General features: G+C 44.0%; 2 protein-coding genes across 3 annotated transcripts in view; both read right to left on the bottom strand.

Annotated features, from left to right (window-relative positions):
- The window catches only part of STAU2 (staufen double-stranded RNA binding protein 2), a 321,968-nt gene that overhangs the window by 10,712 nt on the left and 292,446 nt on the right, over positions 1-18,810 (bottom strand). The gene's annotated exons all lie outside the window — the stretch shown is intronic.
- Positions 782-10,705, bottom strand: SBSPON (somatomedin B and thrombospondin type 1 domain containing). 2 transcript variants are annotated; one of them, XM_077352158.1, is made up of 6 exons: positions 10,478-10,705; positions 5,192-5,386; positions 4,395-4,485; positions 2,735-2,857; positions 1,793-1,972; positions 782-1,009 (listed from the first exon to the last, which is right to left on the bottom strand). In XM_077352158.1, the coding sequence occupies exons 1-6, from the start codon at positions 10,701-10,703 to the stop codon at positions 892-894; spliced, it is 933 nt and encodes a 310-aa protein (XP_077208273.1). In that variant the 5' UTR covers positions 10,704-10,705; the 3' UTR covers positions 782-891. The 2 variants fall into 2 exon arrangements, with proteins under 2 accessions (XP_077208273.1, XP_077208274.1); XM_077352159.1 differs by lacking the exon at positions 2,735-2,857.

Below are 18,810 nucleotides of genomic sequence, written 5' to 3'. Positions count from 1 at the left end.
TATTGTTGAGATTCTCTGGTCTCTGCTGACAATTTTTTTAACCATCTAGAAATTGGTTTTCTTACATGTAGTCACCCTAATTTATAAGTAGAACATACCAGTGAATTCCTGGAAAGGCTATTCTGTATTTGTCCAAAACGTTAAGTCTTCATTGCCGGTTTAAATGTTCAGAGAGGTATTAAGGCCCCATCTATCACAGTAATGTGTGAGGAAACCAGTCTGGATGTACAGAGCCAGAGCATTACATGCAACTATAGTGGGGAAAGTAGCTTTGAAAACCCCTTCTCTGCATTGGTGAGTCGCAGAAGAATACATTTTGAAAGCTACTGCATTTCCAAAGCTACTTGTATCCTATCCTGTGGTAGTCCTGGAAGGTCTTAGTGGTCAGATGCCACATAGTGACAACTTACTCCTGCTGCACAGCAGCTGTATATCGATGACTAGCTCATTACCCATCTTATAAAAACTGACCACAGTGAAGTGACATCCCTATCATTAGTTGATGTGACACAGAGAGGCCTCTGTCAAATATCTCTCAAGGGCCATATGATTTAGTTGCAGTAGAGTATATGTCTGCTGTGGGACTCACTAGCCTCTTCTGAAATGGTTGCATATACTTGTCTAAAGTTCCTCTGTTTATATGGTAGTTTTGCAAGCATTGCTCCCAACTGGTTACAGGAAAATAAAAAATGCCACTGCAAAAATATAACTAATTGTAACATGGCAGTTGAGTTCCATTCTAATTTTTGCAGGAAAGAACATTAAGATTGATTCCAAAATCTTGACTTGGATGTTTTTTAAAACCAATGCTGAATAGTTATACAAGCCCAACTGCAGTGTAGTTTCCAGATCAGTTCAATTGAAGAACCTAAAAGGTATACATTCAAATTCTTATGTAAAAATAAAGCTATGTACAAGAGGGCATGAACATTCTTCCACTTGCTGAACTTTTTTCCATGTTCCATGGCATGAAGGATTGCCAACTGCTTGCCACTGAAGAACTGTATTCCTAAAAAGGAACAAAAGTTAAGATTATTTCAAGTCTTTTCATACTATTGTAGTGTCTTTGTTTATGTAAAAGAGCCACCTCATTATTTTATGAAAATTACTTTGCAAGAAATGTTTGTTCCAGCAGCTGGTGTGATATATATTTAACATAAAAACCATATTGAATGTGCTGTATTCTCTTCTCAAAGTCACCATAACCCACTGGATTTTAAATGTCTTCAAAAAAAAGTAGTTTTGTCAAAAGGCTCTATAATTATATGTATTTGCTACCCTTCTTTCCTTGGAGAACTGAAGGTAGCTACAACATAAATAATAAAAAACACAATTTAAGATTGTTGCTAAATTATTCAAGTACCTTTCTAAATAAAACCATTTTCAACTCCCTTCTAAATATTTGAAAGTAAGGGGCCACATGCACTTCCCAGAGGTGTTCCATGCCAGCTCCTACCCACAGATGATGAACCTATATGGCCTTGGTTCTATCAGGAATTAGAAAGTGATCCCTGGGAGACTCTGCCTAGCTACAATGATCCCTGAAGAGCAGCTACATCTGGAGCTACTGAAGGTTAAGCCTTCAACATTTTCTGCTATCATGGCAAAAAACAAATCCTTCCCTTATCTACATAGAAAAAGATTTGACCACAACTAGGAACAGATTAAGCCTGAAAACAGTGAGTATCAATTCATGAATAAAGATTGTATTAAACTGTTCTGAAAATGTCAGTGTTTAGGCTCTTTAAAAGAGTGTATGCAATAGATAAAATGTTGTGTTTCAGTTGCTCACCCATCTGCATTACCACCATCTCCAGAACATCTATGTCTGCCAGTATGCATAGCTGGAGGCTGACAGGTTACACACACAGTATAGCCTTCTCGCAAATACTGCATCCATCGGGCATATGGGCGACTTTCCAGAGAGCAATGAGGAGACAATGTTTCTGTTTTAAACTCCACACAGTAGCTCCTTTGGGAAGGAAAAACTTGTTAGGTAACAAAGATGCTATTTCTATGACTATAGAATAACTAGCAAGAAAGCCTGTTGCAACCAAGAATGCAATCTAGGACCCAGGGGACACCAGCAGCTGCAGATCTCTCTCTCTCTCTCTCTCTCTCTCTCTCTCTCTCTCTCTCTCTCTCTCTCTCTCTCTCTCTCACACACACACACTCTCACACACACACACACACACACACACACACACCCCAGGAGCCATAGCAGGTAATCAGGGCTGTTTGAGCAGCTCTCTCTCTCTCCCCCTTGCAGCAGGAGCCATAGCAGGTAATCAGGGCTGGTTTGTGGTTTGGCAGGGCTCTCTGTGTCTCTCACACACTGGCTCCTGCAGCGTCTGAGAGCAAAGTGGCTAGTGTCGAGGGAGGGCAGGAGCTGTAGGTGCAGGGCCAATCAGTGTACGACCAGCTTTGCTAACTATACCCTGATTGGCCCCATTCCAGCTTAGAAAGCCAGGACACTCCACCCCCAGGGATATTAAGAAGAACAATCGGTAAGGATGTTAGACCACACTGTAAGGATTCAGGTGGGTAGCCATGTTGGTCTGAAGCAGCAGAACAAAGTTTCTAACTTTTTCTACTGATAGGAATTATGCATAATGTAGGTGAATATGTAAAATGAAATGCCACCTCAGATTTACAAATAAATCACTGCTTAACTGAGTCAGCTAAGTACAAGCATCATCTGTAAATGAATGAAATTCAGAAATGGCAAAATGACCTGGGAAAGGAGATGCTTGTCTCTCTTAACAGTTCTTCTTCCACAACCACATGGAGAAGCTGTTTAAAAGCCTTGACAGCCAATATAGTATAGTATATGGCATAGTGATTTGATTCCCCACTCCTATATGCAACCAGAGGAAGGGAAAGGCAATTTTAAGCCACTTTGAGACTCCTTAAGACAGAGAAAAGCAGGGTATAAAAGCCTATTGGTGTAATGGTTAGGTGTCAGTTTGGTGTAATGGTTAGGAGTGCGGACTTCTGATCTGGCATGCCGGGTTCGATTCTACACTCCCCCACATGCAGCCAGCTGGGTGACCTTGGGCTTGCCACGGCACTGATAAAGTTGTTATGACTGAGCTGTAATATCAGGGCTCTCTCTGCCTCACCCACCTCACAGGGTGTCTGTTGTGGGCTCTCTCTCAGCCTCCCCCTCCCCCCAGGTTGTGGGGAGGGGAAAGGGAAGGTGACTGTAAGCCGCTTTGAGCCTCCTTCAGGTAGAGAAAAGCAGCATATAAGAACCAACTCTTCTTCCTATGCAGCTGCTGCGTTAGAAAAGGTATTTTATCTAGGAACATGTTCATACTCAGTCTAACCTTTCTCTGAAGGTTTGTTTTAACAATAAAACAGAAGATATAAAATTAAGCTGCTTTTAGAGAGTAAAGTAGGGCATAATTGAAATTTAAAAAATTATTATGATCACCCTAAGGTACATTGCATACAAAAAAGAATGCTACGTTTTAAGGGACGTCCATGAAATATGCGGTAAATCCTTAATGGAAACTTTATAGCAGTGCTAGGCAATATATGAGTGTTCTGAATTACCTACTGTTTTGTTCATCATAGTACTCTATTCTTAGCAAAAACAAGAATTATTTTTATACCCAACTTTCCACTATCCAAAGGTTTCTCAAAGTGGCTTATAATTGCCTTCCCTCCCTCTTCCCATAACAGATGCCCTGTGAGATAGGTGAGGCTGAGAGCTCTGGCAGAACTGCTTGGTGAGAACAACTCTAACAGGACTGTGACTAGCCCAAGGGCACACAGTTGGCTGCATGTGGAGTAAGGGGAAATCAAACCCAGCTTGCCGGATTAGAAGCTACGGCTTTTAATCACTGCACTAATAGTAGGACTGCTGAGTTCTGTTCACTGTAAATGAGTTTTGTGGGAAACCTAACTTTGTAGAAACATAGGTAGTGAGCCTGCAAAGTTGAGATAAGGCAAAAATTATTTAATATGAAGTAAGATTTAGATAAATGTTTGCATACCATCTTTCCACTTGGTTCAAGATAGCTGACAATACATAACTAAACACCAAATGTAATGCTCAATAGGCTAATAAACTAAAATTCCCTGAATATATTATCTTTTGTTTTCCATATATGCATAGGTATTGTTGTGGAATATCTGACCACATGTTTACTGAGACAAATATGGTCACTGTTATTTGAATAAAAATCTATATTTAATTCTCCATGATTCTTCCTTGCTTTGTTGATAAAAAAATGTAACCATTGAAAATTTCCTGTACCTGTCTGAGTAATGAGACCCAAAATCAGAACAAGGCAATGGGCGTGTGAGCTAATTAGCAAGTTGTTCCATTAAAGGTTTTCAAAAAGAAATTTCTGTAGTTACATGTATTAGAAGTTAAATCTACCCACCTGGAATCCTCGGTCTCTGAAGACCACCTTGGATGTACTGCACGTTTTTTCCTCTCTCTACTATATTCAAAGGTTGTTATGAAAGCAGGAACTAAGAAAAAAAAGTTTTGTTATAAAAACCAGATAATTCCCTCCCCTTTTCTACTGTTGTGCTTTGTGAATGTAGTAAAATGGAGAGCGAAGAGTTAACTGAAACGTGGTTAGGAGTGGAGGGAAACTCCAATCCCTGAATTTGTTAACTGGAGTTGGGTTGCAGGAAAATACTGTGTTCTTCAGTTCTGGGATTCTTTTGGGATCATAGCTGAAACCAGGCATTCCTGCGGGCCTGAGGAGAAAAGGGAAGCACCTAAAGACAGTGGAGGAAGGAGGACTTCTGCAACATTGCAATAAGCAGATCCCTTCAATGGGATGGAATCCAAAAACTGCCCCAGATCTGGCCATCTGATTCATCCCCCCTGCTGCTGCCACCACAGCAATCACTCTCCAACTCTTCCTCTGCAGCTTGACGATTCAGGCAAGGAGGCTGGTGGGGCAGAAAAGTGCCAGAAGTATGAGCATAAAGTCTCTGCCCATGTGCTCTCCGTCAAGCTCTCTGTCAGTCAGTTCAGGGGCTTTGCCAGCAAGGCAAGGGCAGGGCCCCTTGAATCATGAGGCCCATAGCACATGCTACAAGTGCTACATGGATAAGCCAGTATCGGCCTGACCCCAGTGTATGGGGTTCTACGTGCCAAGGTCCTAGTTCAAAATTATACATAGGGTAATGGAAGTGTTTAAAGAGAAATGGTATCTATATGTACCGTGCTCATCTGCACAATCTTGCCCTTGATAAGTAGCATATTCCAGACACCCAGCCTTCTCCTCTAATGGAGGACAAGGATCACCACCATTTTTGGGTTCCTGCTGCATGACGCGTGTTCTCATTCGGAAGTTAGGTTTACACTGTTCTGCACAGCCGCTCCATTGAGTCCATTCCCCAACAATGCATGGAAGAGCTACAAAGAAATGCAACGATTATCATTTAATAATTAAAGCAAGACTAATGATGAAGTCCAGTGTTAGAATTTCCCCTCTGTTTCCATAACACTGAGTCAGACATACCCTTTCACAATATTCATGCCAGGGAAACAGACAGATAAACCATAAACATTATGAAGCAAGGAAGAAAAACTTGGCACCTTCCTACCAAGTTGTTAACTGTACCTTCCATAGTAAGCATATTTCATCCACATTACCTCCTAGTTTTTTCCAGGCACAATGCAAAGTCCTGGTTTTGAGCTCTAAAGTCCTGCATGATCAGAGAGCAGCACAGCTGAGACCAACATTCTGCCAGATGAACTTGCTCGGCAGGTAAAAGGTTCAGGTAGACCTGCCCAGTCTGTCATTTTTGCTTAATTTGAATTCCGTAAGATTAGCAGTTATTACTAGTGGGCTACTTAGATTAAGTATTTTAAAGATGTGATATCTGTCTGCTTCAACTGTTGCAATTATTGATTTATGCTTGTTTTAATTGTTTTTTGTTCTTTGCTTTTATTTTTCTGACATGCTATGCTTTTTTATAGCCATATATGGCAAAAGGGTAGAATACTTTTTCTTAATCTTTATGTCCAGGATAATGCCTAGTCTTTGCCTATATTTTCTCTCATTCACAATTTCTTATTTTAGCATCTTCTGTTTCTTCTGTCACTTTCCTTTCATGCTTTTTGTCTATCCCTTTGGTTTTCTCCTCCTGTGATCAAAATGTATTTGTATGTTCTCCCCCACCCCTCCCTTTTGTTCAAATGCTACTTTTAAAATTATATATTGCTGGTGTTGTGTAGATGCAAATATAATAATCAGCACTTTATTTTCTTCACCTTCTGGAGAGAAATGTGTTGCAGTTATCTACATTAAATCTTACCTCTTTGATGGACTCATATAAACTGAATTACCTAATTGAAAAGCTATTAAATTATCAGTATATGCCACTACATTAAAAATACACACTGGATAAGTGACTGGCATAATTACCTAATACAACTAGAGTTGATACAAATATATCTATAAGTGGGAACTCACAATATGTGCAGGGGGAATTCCCCATACGGTTTTGGAAGTGGGGGGAGACTGGCATCCCCTTCAGCTGCTGCTCAGAGCTACCAGCATCCTCTTCAGCTGAGCCCAACTGCCAGCATCCTCCAACACTGCTACCAAGTCCAGTGCAGCTGCCAGCCATCCTCTGCCATCATGGCTGGGCTGCAGCGACTGCCAGGAGTCTTCCTCCATCACAGCCTGGCTGCAGCAACTCCCCGGCATCCCCAGCCATGCAGCTGGGCTGGCACAACTGCCAGCATCCATTACCAAGCCGGATGGTAGCGGCTCTGTTCTAGACAGGTAAAAAGTGCTATCTGCATGTAATTGCTCAGTATTTGGGGAGATTTACCTGTTCCAAATAGAGCTCCTGTGCGGGACGGAAGATTTAAACCCCCTATATGCTGATTTCAGATTATTCTGCAAACCTGGGGAGAGCCCCAAATTTGTAGAAAAAATGTTTTGCCTCCAGGTGGCCCCGATTTGATTTAGCTATCAGATGGTGGTGGCTGCGGGTAGCTAATAGTATATAGATATATACGTTGTTCTTTAAACCATTATGCTGTTCCTATGATCATATTTTGTAGATGAGGACTGCCTCTCCGCATATTTGACAGACTCTCCCTTCTTCTCCCATTCCAGCAATAACATACCCTATAAATTACAATCGCCCTTTAAGCTAGTATTCTTCCCCCGTGGAAATACCAATTTGCATATCCAGAGTTCATATATGATGACGACTGCCCTTTTCAACATACCAAGCAGTAGAAGAGATCTACAACAAGGAATCAAAAAACTAGAGACCTTAAAAACATCAAGAATAGCATATGCGATTGCCAGAGACCACCCACAATGAAATTTCCATCATCTTGGTCTCTTCCATCCTTAATTACTACCATAGGCTTCCATCAGACAGTTAAATCACCACTGGTGGCCACATACTTCTCAAAGGAAAGGTGTTGGCTCTTTTACTTTGGACTTGCTTTGCAGAGACCATTTGGGAGATTTAACAGTACAATCCTATAGTGTTATTTCAATCTAGGTCCGCTGATTTAAAAGGGCTTAGCCTGCAGTAATTCTACCGTATTTGCTGGCGTATAAGACAGCTGGGCGTATAAGACGACCCCCCAACATTTCCACTCAAAATATAGAGTTTGTTACATTACATTACAGTACTATGGGCCACTCTAGGCAGCTATGTCTATCCCAACTGAAGTGCACCCGGCGTATAGGACGACCCCCCCCCTCCCACTTGGAGGCATATTTTTCAGGGGGGAAAAGTAGTCTTATACGCCAGCAAATACTGTAAATTACACAGTTACATTGCTGATTTTCTTGCTGGATAGGGAGAACCCAACAACCCTCTGCTGAGCTTCCATAATTTACTAACATCTTGGAGGAGGAAATTCCCAAGAGATGCATGAGCTATTGTCACTGGCGACATGGCAAGTGGGTTGGTGTTTATTAAGGAATGGAATGCATATTTGAGAATTTATTAATAATTGGGGGCCTGGAGTTAACGAGCCAGTAGTGGTTAGAGGGCTGCATTAATATCTTGAAGACCCAAGTTCTAGTCCCTATTCAGCCATCAATCACTGAATAAGGTCTGTCTCTCTGCCTTGCTCTCAGTCAAACATGATGATACAACAATGGTAAGGAGAACAATGTATGTTGTGCTGAGTTTTTTGGAGGAAGAGGATAAAATATAATTTCATATTTAATGCAGTGGTTAGGCACACCAGGTTTGATTCCTCGCTCCCCCACAGGCAGCCAACTGGGTGACCTTGGGCTCGCCACAGTACTGATAAAGCTGTTCTGACCGAGTAGTAATATCAGGGCTCTCTGTTGTGGGGCAAGGAAAGGAAAGGTGATTTTAAGCTGCTTTGACACTCCTTTGGGCAGTGAAAAGTGGCATATAAGAACCGACTCCTTTTTCTTCTATGCTGCATTCTACAAGTTGATTTTTCCCTGCATATTGAATGCACTATATAGCATGCAACTGTTTTTTTTTAATCTCTTCATACTTGTATCACTTTATTTCACAGCAAACAAGGCTTAAAAAAAAACTATTCCATACATGCTGAATAAGCCTTAAAGCAAAGCATGCATTCATCTGTTTCACACCTATTGCTCTGGGAAGAACACTGCTCAACTTACCCCCAATATCAGTGTTTGAAACCACTAATGTTTTCTGATGTGTGTAGTGGTGTAGCCAGAAGATCCTAGGATTGTCTGGCAACCAGGCAAAGGACATTTAGAGGTGGTCATTGTCTACCTCCACATCATGACCACTAGTGCTCCTTGGAGATCTCCCATCCAAGAGCTTGTGAGGGTTGACATTGCTTAACTTCCAAGCTCTCATGGGGTTGGGATTGCCTAGACCAGGAGTGGTCCTCTAGATGTTCATGGACTACAATTCCCATGAGCCCTGCCAGTGTTTGCTGGCAGGGGCTCATGGGTATTGTAGTCCATGAACATCTGGAGGACCACAGGTTGACTTCCCCTGGCCTAGACTATCCAAACAGGTTAACTGCTCTCCAGCACTGTACATGGGAAAATGTGCTTCCTAAAAGACATGTTTCATGATTAACTGCCATGTAGGAGGCAGGAGGAATTTGGAAGGAAGAATTCACTGATAGGATGGAAGGCACGAAATTCTTTACCCCGATCACCAGTTTTCTGCACCCCCTCCCCCTTCCCTGATCTTTCCTCACACCTTCTACACTGCTTTCCATTTATGTAAGATAGATTCAGAAAAGGGAGACACCTGTCAGGGACTGCACCATAGAAATGGCTGTCAGGAGAAATGTTACTCGCTCCCCTGCTGTGCAACAGTTCTGCACTGCTGGAGTTCTCTCAGCCCCTGCTGCATCAGCCTCATGATTCAGCCCCAGAGTGGGAACACCCCCATGTTTGCCTGACAACTTGTCATTCCGCCCTCAGTCTGAGGCTTGGTTCTGATACAAAAACGTTTTCCTGTTTAAGCGATGACATTCTGAAGTAATCCAGGAGAGCCAAGGGATTGGGGAGGCCAGGTGGAGATCAAATCCGACACTCTGCCCTAAGGCAGGATCCTTCCCTGCTGCAACCTCCCTTCCCACCCCACAGGCTAATCCCTGTAATCCTGACCACAATGCACCAAACAGAGCAGAAACCAGCGCCCTGTGCCAGACCCAGATGCCTGCAGAGCACAGGACTCTAAATGATTTGGGCAAATAAATTAAGCTTACATGCTACAAGAGGATTTTTTTTTTTTAATGCATACTGTGTTAAATGAAAAATAAGTGCTCTGTGTGTTAGTCTTTATGAGTCTGTCAGCCTCTAGGGCATGCGCTGTCGTCATACTCATAAGCAGCTGCTACAAAGGAACCCAAAGGAGAACTGGGGGGCAACCTCTCTTTTCCATCTTTTTTTGAGGAGAGCGTCTCACCGCCGGGAGCGCAGTCTTTTGACTTTCCTCTCCAGTAGCATCTGCTTTTCTTAAAAATGCACTGTTAGAAACTTAGACACACACACACACCCCAAAACCCCCCTGTGTAATTCCCTGCATTAGTCCGTAGGAGGATGCCAGGAGCTTCTGTTCCGCAGCGATCACCCTCAGTGGCACCGGCAGCCGCTTCACAACCACTTTCAAGGCATCTTTGAAGCTGCGTGTTTGATGCAACGCTAAACCGAACAAGAGCTACCCCTCGCCCCGCGCCTGTGCCCGCGCCGACGGCGACACGTGCGGAAGACGGTGACAAGGGCCCGGGGCCCTCAAACAAGCTCCCTTCCTTGCATTTTGTGCCGGGACTGGGTTTGCCCTTCACGCCAGGAGGGCTTGCATTCCGCGGGCGCGGGGGCTGACTTCTGGGCCCCCTTGGCCGACTCCGCCTTGACAGGTGGCAACACCCCCCCCCCAGCCCCCCATGCAGGCCGGGACTGCGAGACTCGGCGGGCTCCCTGGGCACGTGGCGAGCGCTTCGCAACCGACTCCCTCTTGCTGCTCCAGGCCCTCTCCGCCCGCCCCTCCCTACCTGGGCACGCCTGGGCGTAGTCATAGCAGCAGTCGCCGGTCGTCCTGCACGCCTCGTCGCAGAAGCAGGTCCCGTAGGCTCTGCTCAAGCGCCAGCCCGTCGCGACGCACGTCGAATCCCGGCCCCGGCAGCAGCGCCCTTCCTCCGCGCAGCCCGCCCCGGCGCCGGCCCACAGAGCCACCAGCGCCGCCAGCCCCAGGACCGCCGGCCCGGCCCCGGCCCCCATCGCCCTGCCGCCCGAGCACAGCAACGCCGCCCCGGCCCCGGCCCCGGCCCGACTCGCAGCCCGGCGCGGGCCCGCCCCCTCGCCCCCTCGCCCCGCCCCCGCCCTCCCGAGGCGCCCGTCGAAGGCCCCGGGCCCCGGCCCGCCGCTCCTCCTGCAGCCCCGCCTGCCGCGGCAGCGCCCAAGGGCCCGGCGGCCTCGAGGAGGCCGCGCCCCGCTGGCCGGCCGAGAGAGGGGGCAGCCGCGGGGGGCCGTCGCCCGCTGCGCTCATCCTCGCCGGGCACGCTCAGAAGCGCGCGGTTGGCAGCCGACCAGCCGTCCGGGAAGAGGGCCAGAGGGGCCGCCGCCTCTGCCTCGCTCGCCCTGGAGCTGCCCGCTCAGCCCCGGAGCGCTCCCTTCGGCGAATAGAAGCGCGTTCCGCTGCCCCCGAGCGTCGCGACGGGCGAGAAACGCCGTTTGACGCCTTTCCCATCCTCCTGCCCCAAAACTTCATTAGAAAGGTTTGCTGTAAAAACTGCTGTTGCTGCTAAGTATGTCAAGAATCGGCTTTCTCCGGGACTCCCACCTGTCAGTAGCAAAGCAATGAGGCACAATAGGAAGGGTGCAATCATGGGTCCAACCTTCCGCATCTGGCTACTGAAATGGCGCACCCGACGCCCATGATCACTGGAAGCCAAGAGCAGCGCTTTCTCTTTTCACAGAAATGGTTGGACTGCCCGTTTTGTGGAAGGTCTGTGACTGGACCGCCAGTCTTTTATCCTAAAGCTGAAATGCAGTTCCAGGGGCTGCAAGTTTCCCTGCAGGAGTTGAAGACAGTCCCCATCTCCCCCCCACCCCCAGTCTCCCAGGTTGCTATTTGCCCTTGTGAGGAAACTGTCTTTTCTGCCCCACAAGACAAACAGAAGTCTGGGGGATGGAATTTGGGCCTGGAAAACAGTGCCGAGAGAACAGTTAAACATGCTCTTCCCCATCTGTGAGCAAAAGTCAGTCCACCCTCATCCCCCACAACTCTAGTCCCATTATTAAAAGTTGGGACGTAGCATTACAAGCCTCCCATGTAATGCCTGGGTGTGGTTTATTGGGCTTTATGGACTTCCGCACACAGTACTCTTTTCTTTGTTTTCCCCAGTGCAACTCTTAATATGACTGTTGAACAAATACAGTTTCTTTGGCCATCTCTCTGAGCCAGTAAAAACAGATGAATAGAGTAAGATTAATGTTGTATGACATAAAGTGTCTCTTGTGTACCAAAATGTAAACCCCATAGAGATACAATGGATAAAGCAAGAGGGCACTGTTGAGAAAGCCAAAGCAAAATGTGAAATTAAAGGTGAACATAATTCATGTTGCACCAACGGGGTGGGTCAGTGAAATACCACAAGGAAATTGCCTTCCAGTGTGGTGCAGTGGTTAAAAAGCAGCAGCTTCTAATCTGGAGAACTAGGTTTGAATCCCCACTCCTCTACGTGCAGACAGTTGGGTGACTTTGGGCTAGTCACAGTTCTGTTAGGGTTGTCCTTGCAGAGCAGTTCTCTCAGAACTCTCTCAACCCCACCCACCTCACAGGGTGTCTGTTGTGGGGAGAGGAAAGGAATTGTGTTTGTAAGCTGCTACTTTGCTATTCCTCTAGATTGTGGAAAGCAGGGTATAAAAATAGTTCTTCCTCCACGTAGCAACCCTAGTCTTCCTTGGTGGTCTCCCATCCAAGTACTGAGTATAGCCAAATCTGCTTAACCCTGACAAGCCTGGGCTGAGCTGAGCTATTCTCTGCCAAAATCAACTGCAAGTTGTAATTTAAAAATAACAGTACACATAACACCCATTCTGACTCTCTGTGTGTGCTTATACACCAAACAGGTGGTCCACATGGTCATCTCTGACCGACTGACTGCCTACTTGAAGGAAAGGGGAGCTGTATTTATTTTTCATGCATATGTACATACATACCCCAACAGGAAACTTACACTGTCAAAACTATATAATGTACCTGTATTAGCCATCTGACAGGAGCTAGGGCCATGACCCAGGAGCATCCAGAGAGAGGAGACAATTAAATTGAAGAGTTCCCGATTAATAGCTCAGGCTCTGATAGTGCCATCCTAATCAACATTACATCTTTCCACGTCTCTCAAAGTCTTGAGGGGGGGGGTGATTGTTGACAATCGATTACCACCCTACCCACTCAGCTTTCAACGTTGTATGATTTTGTTCACCAGCATATGCTCATTGCCCTCACTGTTTTTCCTCTCTTTTTAAAATAATTTATTAGTTTTATAAGAGAATACAGTAATATTGACCTCCATGGGTTATAAAAAGGTAAAGGTATCCTCTGTGCAAACACCGAGTCATGTCTGACCCTTGGGGTGACGCCCTCTAGCGTTTTCATGGCAGACTCAATACGGGGTGGTTTGCCAGTGCCTTCCCCAGTCATTACCGTTTACCCCCCAGCAAGCTGGGTACTCATTTTACCGACCTCGGAAGGATGGAAGACTGAGTCAACCTTGAGCCGGCTGCTGGGATCGAACTCCCAGCCTCATGGGCAAAGCTTTCAGACAGCTGCCTTACCACTCTGCGCCACAAGAGGCTCTGTCATGGGTTATAGTTAGCCCTAATTCAACTAATACATTATCTTTGTATATAGATTGTGTAGTAATGCCATAGTTCTTTACATTCTTCTTCTGGTCTGCCATTCACTAAGCTGGATAGCTTTGCCATTTTAGATAATTCTCCATTATGTTTCCTAAGAACAGGAAACAAATCCTGTTGTTTCCAGTTCTTAGCTATACTTACTGCTGTAGTTGCATGGGAAAAAAGTCTTCAGCCTTCCGAGGAATGTTAACTGGCATTACATTTAATAGCATGGTGTCAGTATACATCAGAAATGTAATATTTAGTATGAATTTTAATCCAGACTGTCATAATTATTGGAGGCGGGGCAGGATGATGGAGTGTTAGGATCTCTTTCAGATCCGCCCATGCCGTATGTGGGCTGTTCTAAAACATTTAGGCCTAGGGGACATCAGAATCTAGGAAAGATATGGCTTATGCATAAAGAAACCTGAAAAAGAAAGGTGAAGAAGAGGATGATGAAGAAGGAGCAGACACCTGTCAAATCTTATGTGGAATAGATAAATATAATAAATAAATAAGAATATTGAAGGGCTGCACAAATAAATTGTAGCTGTCAGAGAAGAAGTAATAGACACCAAAAAGAGTTGTCAGATAGAATTGATGACCTCAAGAAATCTGTGGATTCTGATACAATGTGAATTGATGAGGACCACGCTAAAGTTCAAAAAGTGGAAACAGAAGTGACAGAACTAAAAGACTGGAAAACAACTGCAGAAGAAGAAACTGAGGTTTTAGAAACTCAAACAAGGAAAAGAAATATAAGGATCAAAGATTTTGGCAAATAATGGGATTTGCAATGGGAAATAACAGAATTTTATCCAGAATTTCTGGATATTTTTACATGTCCAACTCATATGATAAAAAGAACCCGCCTTCTCATTACATTTCCAGCATTTAACATCATATTCTTTAGATCGGTGGTCCCCAACCACGGGGCCACGGCTCCCTCTCCCCGCCCTCCCCCCCCCCCCCCCGCAGTAAGAAACTTCCCAGGCTGCAAGCAAATCGGCCGCAAAAGTGGCCAATTAGCTTGCGGCCCGGCAAGCTTCATTTTGTGGGAGGGGGGAGAGGGAAGCAGGGCCACGCATGGGCGTTTGTGCCATGTGCGGCCGCAAACGTGGATGCGCGACACTTCCGCGCATCCGCGTTTGCGGCCGCACATGGCGCAAATGTGTATGCTCAGCTGCACGATCGCCCTCCCCACCACTGCCGGTCCGCAGCCCTAGAAAGGTTGCGGACCACTGCTTTAGATGTTTTACCCAACAATTTGGGTGTTACAGACCATCTGTAAAACATTTTATACCAATCTTTTCTCAATAATTAACATTTTATTATTATATTATAGTATGATAATAATAATATTTTTGTGTTTTACAATTTTTAACCTGTTCATCTTCCATTCCATATTTTAACAGCTTATAAATTTGCCCTTGTAAGTGAGGTTTAGAATGGAATATGACATTTTCAAACTTGGTTAGGGCAGGAACAGTGTTTGCTCTTTAAATTCTGCCTTAAACCTAGCTGTGATATGAAGATATTCAATCCCTTGTTGTTTTTCCTGATTCAGAAGATTCTCTGCAATCCAACCTGAACTCTTGTAGCATATCTGGCCTGGATGGGCCCAGTTATCCTGATCTTGTCAGATCTCAGAAGCTAGGTGGGGTTGGCTCTGGCTATTTGGTTTTGGATGGAGTACCAAAGTCCTGACGCAGAAGCAGGCAATGGCAAACCACCTCTGAATGTCTCACCTTGAAAACCCTACAGCAGCTGTAGTCAACCTGTGGTCCTCCAGATGTCCATGGACTACAATTCCCATGAGCCCCTGCCAGCATTTGCTGGCAGGGGCTCATGGGAATTGTAGTCCATGGACATCTGGAGGACCACAGGTTGACTACCCCTGCCCTACAGGGTTGCCTTAAGTCAGCTGTGACTCAATGGCACTTTCCTTCACTACCAGGAAGGAGGATGTCAAATTTAAATCCAGGAAGAAGTCCAGAATGAGAAAGTTTAGCTTTCTCAAAATGTGAACAAAACATTTTTATGTGCTAAATTATTGTTTGAAGACTTCAGTTAAAATCTACCTAGGTGGGACCGTTATCTTTTTTATAACTATCTTTTCATTGAATTAAAAAAATAGCTATAAATGGAAAGCTGTATTTATCCAGGGAATGCTGCTAGAATAGGCATTGGCTATATGATTAACAGTCAAATCACTCTGGATTGTGTATCTCAAGTTTAAATTATAGCCATAGCAATATTGAAGACCCAGTATAAGGATCAGCCAGGTCAACTTCAAAGTATATTTCCCATATATTAGCTGTCAGTCTATAGCATTCCACACACACACACTCCCTTCCATGTGAGCAAACTTCCTGGAAGGCCCTGCACAAATACAGATAATTCTGTCCTGTTTGCATTTAAGGGGCTTAACTGATGGCATCTTAGATGAGAAGATTTAAAAGATTCTGCATTTCATTTTTCTCTTTCTCCTTCAGACTCGTTTGCACATGCCCACCTATTTACTTTTCTGAAAAGTCTTTCCAAATAAAAGGGACTTGGGCACTCTCAGGTTTTGATGTGAGACAACATCATGAATTGTGTCCATGCAAATGTTTGCTTTTCAGATGGTCCCCCTTGCAAGATATGCAGAGGGTGTATATCTATGGAACATCACAGCAATCAATGCCTTCCATCTTTCTTTTTTGGTTTGGACTTTGCAGCAATGAGTCCTTCTTCTGACAACTATTAATGAAAATGTACGACCACCTCCTCCTAGATTATCCAGCCTATTACTTAAAATTGTCTTCCCATGCTTTTCTCTCTTGTTCCCTTGCCTGCAGAACTTTATTCGGTAGTAACCAGAGACAAGGCTTTCTTAGTGGTGGCACCTTGCGCTTGGAATTCCCTCCCTCATGAACCTCACCTGATGCCTACTTTACTGTTCTTTTAGGCAACAGATTAATCCTCTTCTGTATACCCAAGATGTACACTGAGATATTTCATATTATGTGGTTGTTTTTATAGCCTGTTTCTTGGCTGAGAGATGTTTTATGGATACAAATTTAAGGCATTAAATTTGTTTGTTTGTTTTTTCTTGGATTTCTAGACCACTCCTCTCCAAAAAGGTCTCAGGGCAGCTTACAACAAGAGGAATAATCGTATACAATAAAACATTTAAAATCTTAAAATTCAACTAAAAGTCAGATGGAGACTTATCAATCAGTTTAGATGGAGACTACACGCATAGACAGGAAGAACCTAATTTGAGGTCAAGAACTTGACAGGCTTGTTTGGACATGGGTCCTTCCTCCTTGTCTTAACGTTGGGGGGGGGGGTAGTTAACAAGGATAACCAGAAATGTAAGAACTGTGTTTATGTCTCTGCATTGTTTTAATACTGACAATATTCATGTGTTCTGTTTTTATTATTTTATTCTGGTGTTGCTCTTACTCTGAGTTTCTTTGAGCTGGTCTGTGGAGATGTGACAGATTTTTTAAATAAATAATCATATTCAAGCTGAGGGACAAAGTATACCATCTGTGAGTAATTTTTACTGACAAACGAAAACAAAAGAATAAACCCATCATAATTTTCATCTATATTTTAAATGAAGAGTTCTTGAAATATCTTTCAAAGCACTTGGTCAGAGAAGTTTTAACACTTTGCTCTCAGTCACTGGATCATAGGTGTAAAAGAATTTAAATAATGCATCTACTCAGAGCATATAACTAAAATTAAGTATGTGGGGGGGGGGAAACATGTCAGTACATGGTAACTGGCTGTTGAGTGCTCTGTTGGGGGTAGATGTTGACTCCTCAGCCATTAGGGAAGTAGAAAACTAGAGCTACTGGCAACCATCTTCCCAATTCAGACAACTGTCCATTGCAGAGGGGCCTTAGCATATTGCTGTGCATCACAACATTATTAACTCAAAGAGTTAATGGCTTCATTTTTTTTGTTTCAGCCTCTCAGTGAGTACATTAGGGAACATACCTTGGACTGGTTTAAATTATAACTCATAGACTGGACTCAAAGGGTTACTATTGGAGACTAGCTTGCTTTAGTGTGAGAGTTGTCTTGTGGGGTCCCCATGTGATTCAACTTTAGGAGAAGTCATTCATAGCTATGTAACTGGATGTAATTAATATGCAGGTGACCCTGGGCTCTATATTTCATCATCCAAATCCCCTGATGATGCAGTAGACATCTTGAACCGCTGCCTGATTGCAGCTGAAGGTGAACAAATTGAAATTGTATTCAGACCAAGACGGAAGTGATGCTGGCTGGTAGATCTTGAAGGACAGGACTCTGCTTCCCATTTTTGATGGAAAGGGACTTAAGGTTATACTAGATCTGGCATTGCTGCTGGAGAAGCAAGTCAATGCAGCTGAAAACAATGATTTCGTTCAACAGTGTAGCCCAGAAGATGGCTGTCTTGACACTGCCAATCTGGCCACCTGGCTATGCTCCATGGTAATATAGAGACTAGGCTGCTGCAATGCTTTCTATATAGATCTCCTCTAAAAGTACACTCAGAGACTTCAGCTGGTGCTGAATGCTGCAACTCGGTTATTATGAGAAGCAAGCCAGAGCATTCATATTACTCCCATTTTGCAGTCACTCCATTGGCTGCCCATTGGCTACCAAGCTCAATTCAAAGTATTGGGTATTACATACAACGCCCTTCATGGCCTGGATCCATCCTATCTGTGGGACCACCTCTCCTCCTATGCTCTACCACAGCAACTTCGCTTACCTAGCAGTGCCTTCTGCAGGTCTCATACCCCATACACGCAAAATCAACAACTCCTCATACACGTGCATTCTCCGTTGTGGTCCCCACCTTAATGTAATGGTCTGTCTGACAAGGTGAGGAATATTCCCACTCTCCTGACTTTTTCTTGCAAAACAGAGTTATTGGCCAGGGACTTTTTAATATTGTTGATAGGGATATACTGTAAGGAAATATTTAATAAAGATGCTTTGCTAAAGGTATAGGACTGTGGTCTGTGCTATTGTTTCCAGTAAGTACTGTCTGCCACTATAAATAGGATCCTACTATGTAATTCCTCTACAATTTGATATGTAATGCCAGGGATTTGCTCCAGCTTGGTTACAGCTCAGTTTTTGAGATTTCTGCTCAATTTCAGATTTCTGGGATCCAAACTATTGTATTGTATATTGGGTGTCACATTCTTGTTGATTTAAATTGTCTTGTGCTGTGTAATCCGCTGTGGGTCTCCATGAGAAACACGGACTAAACATGATGTAAACGTAGAACACTAAAAAGTATTTGTAGTGAGCATGAAACCAGAAAACAATAACATTTCCAAAAAGAATATTTAGTTAGGAGTCTAATATAGTATATAGTAATAAGTACACTCCATGAATTGCATTTTTTCCCTTTTAATAAAAATGCTCAGAAATGTGTACATTTACATTGCAAAAGTATTAAACAAAGTTGTTTAATATGTTTTTA

This window comes from Paroedura picta, chromosome 9, assembly GCF_049243985.1.
Source record: "Paroedura picta isolate Pp20150507F chromosome 9, Ppicta_v3.0, whole genome shotgun sequence".
NCBI classification, from domain to species: domain Eukaryota; kingdom Metazoa; phylum Chordata; class Lepidosauria; order Squamata; family Gekkonidae; genus Paroedura; species Paroedura picta.
Note: the sequence above shows the minus strand (reverse complement) of the source record. Positions and strands in the feature narration are given on the sequence as shown.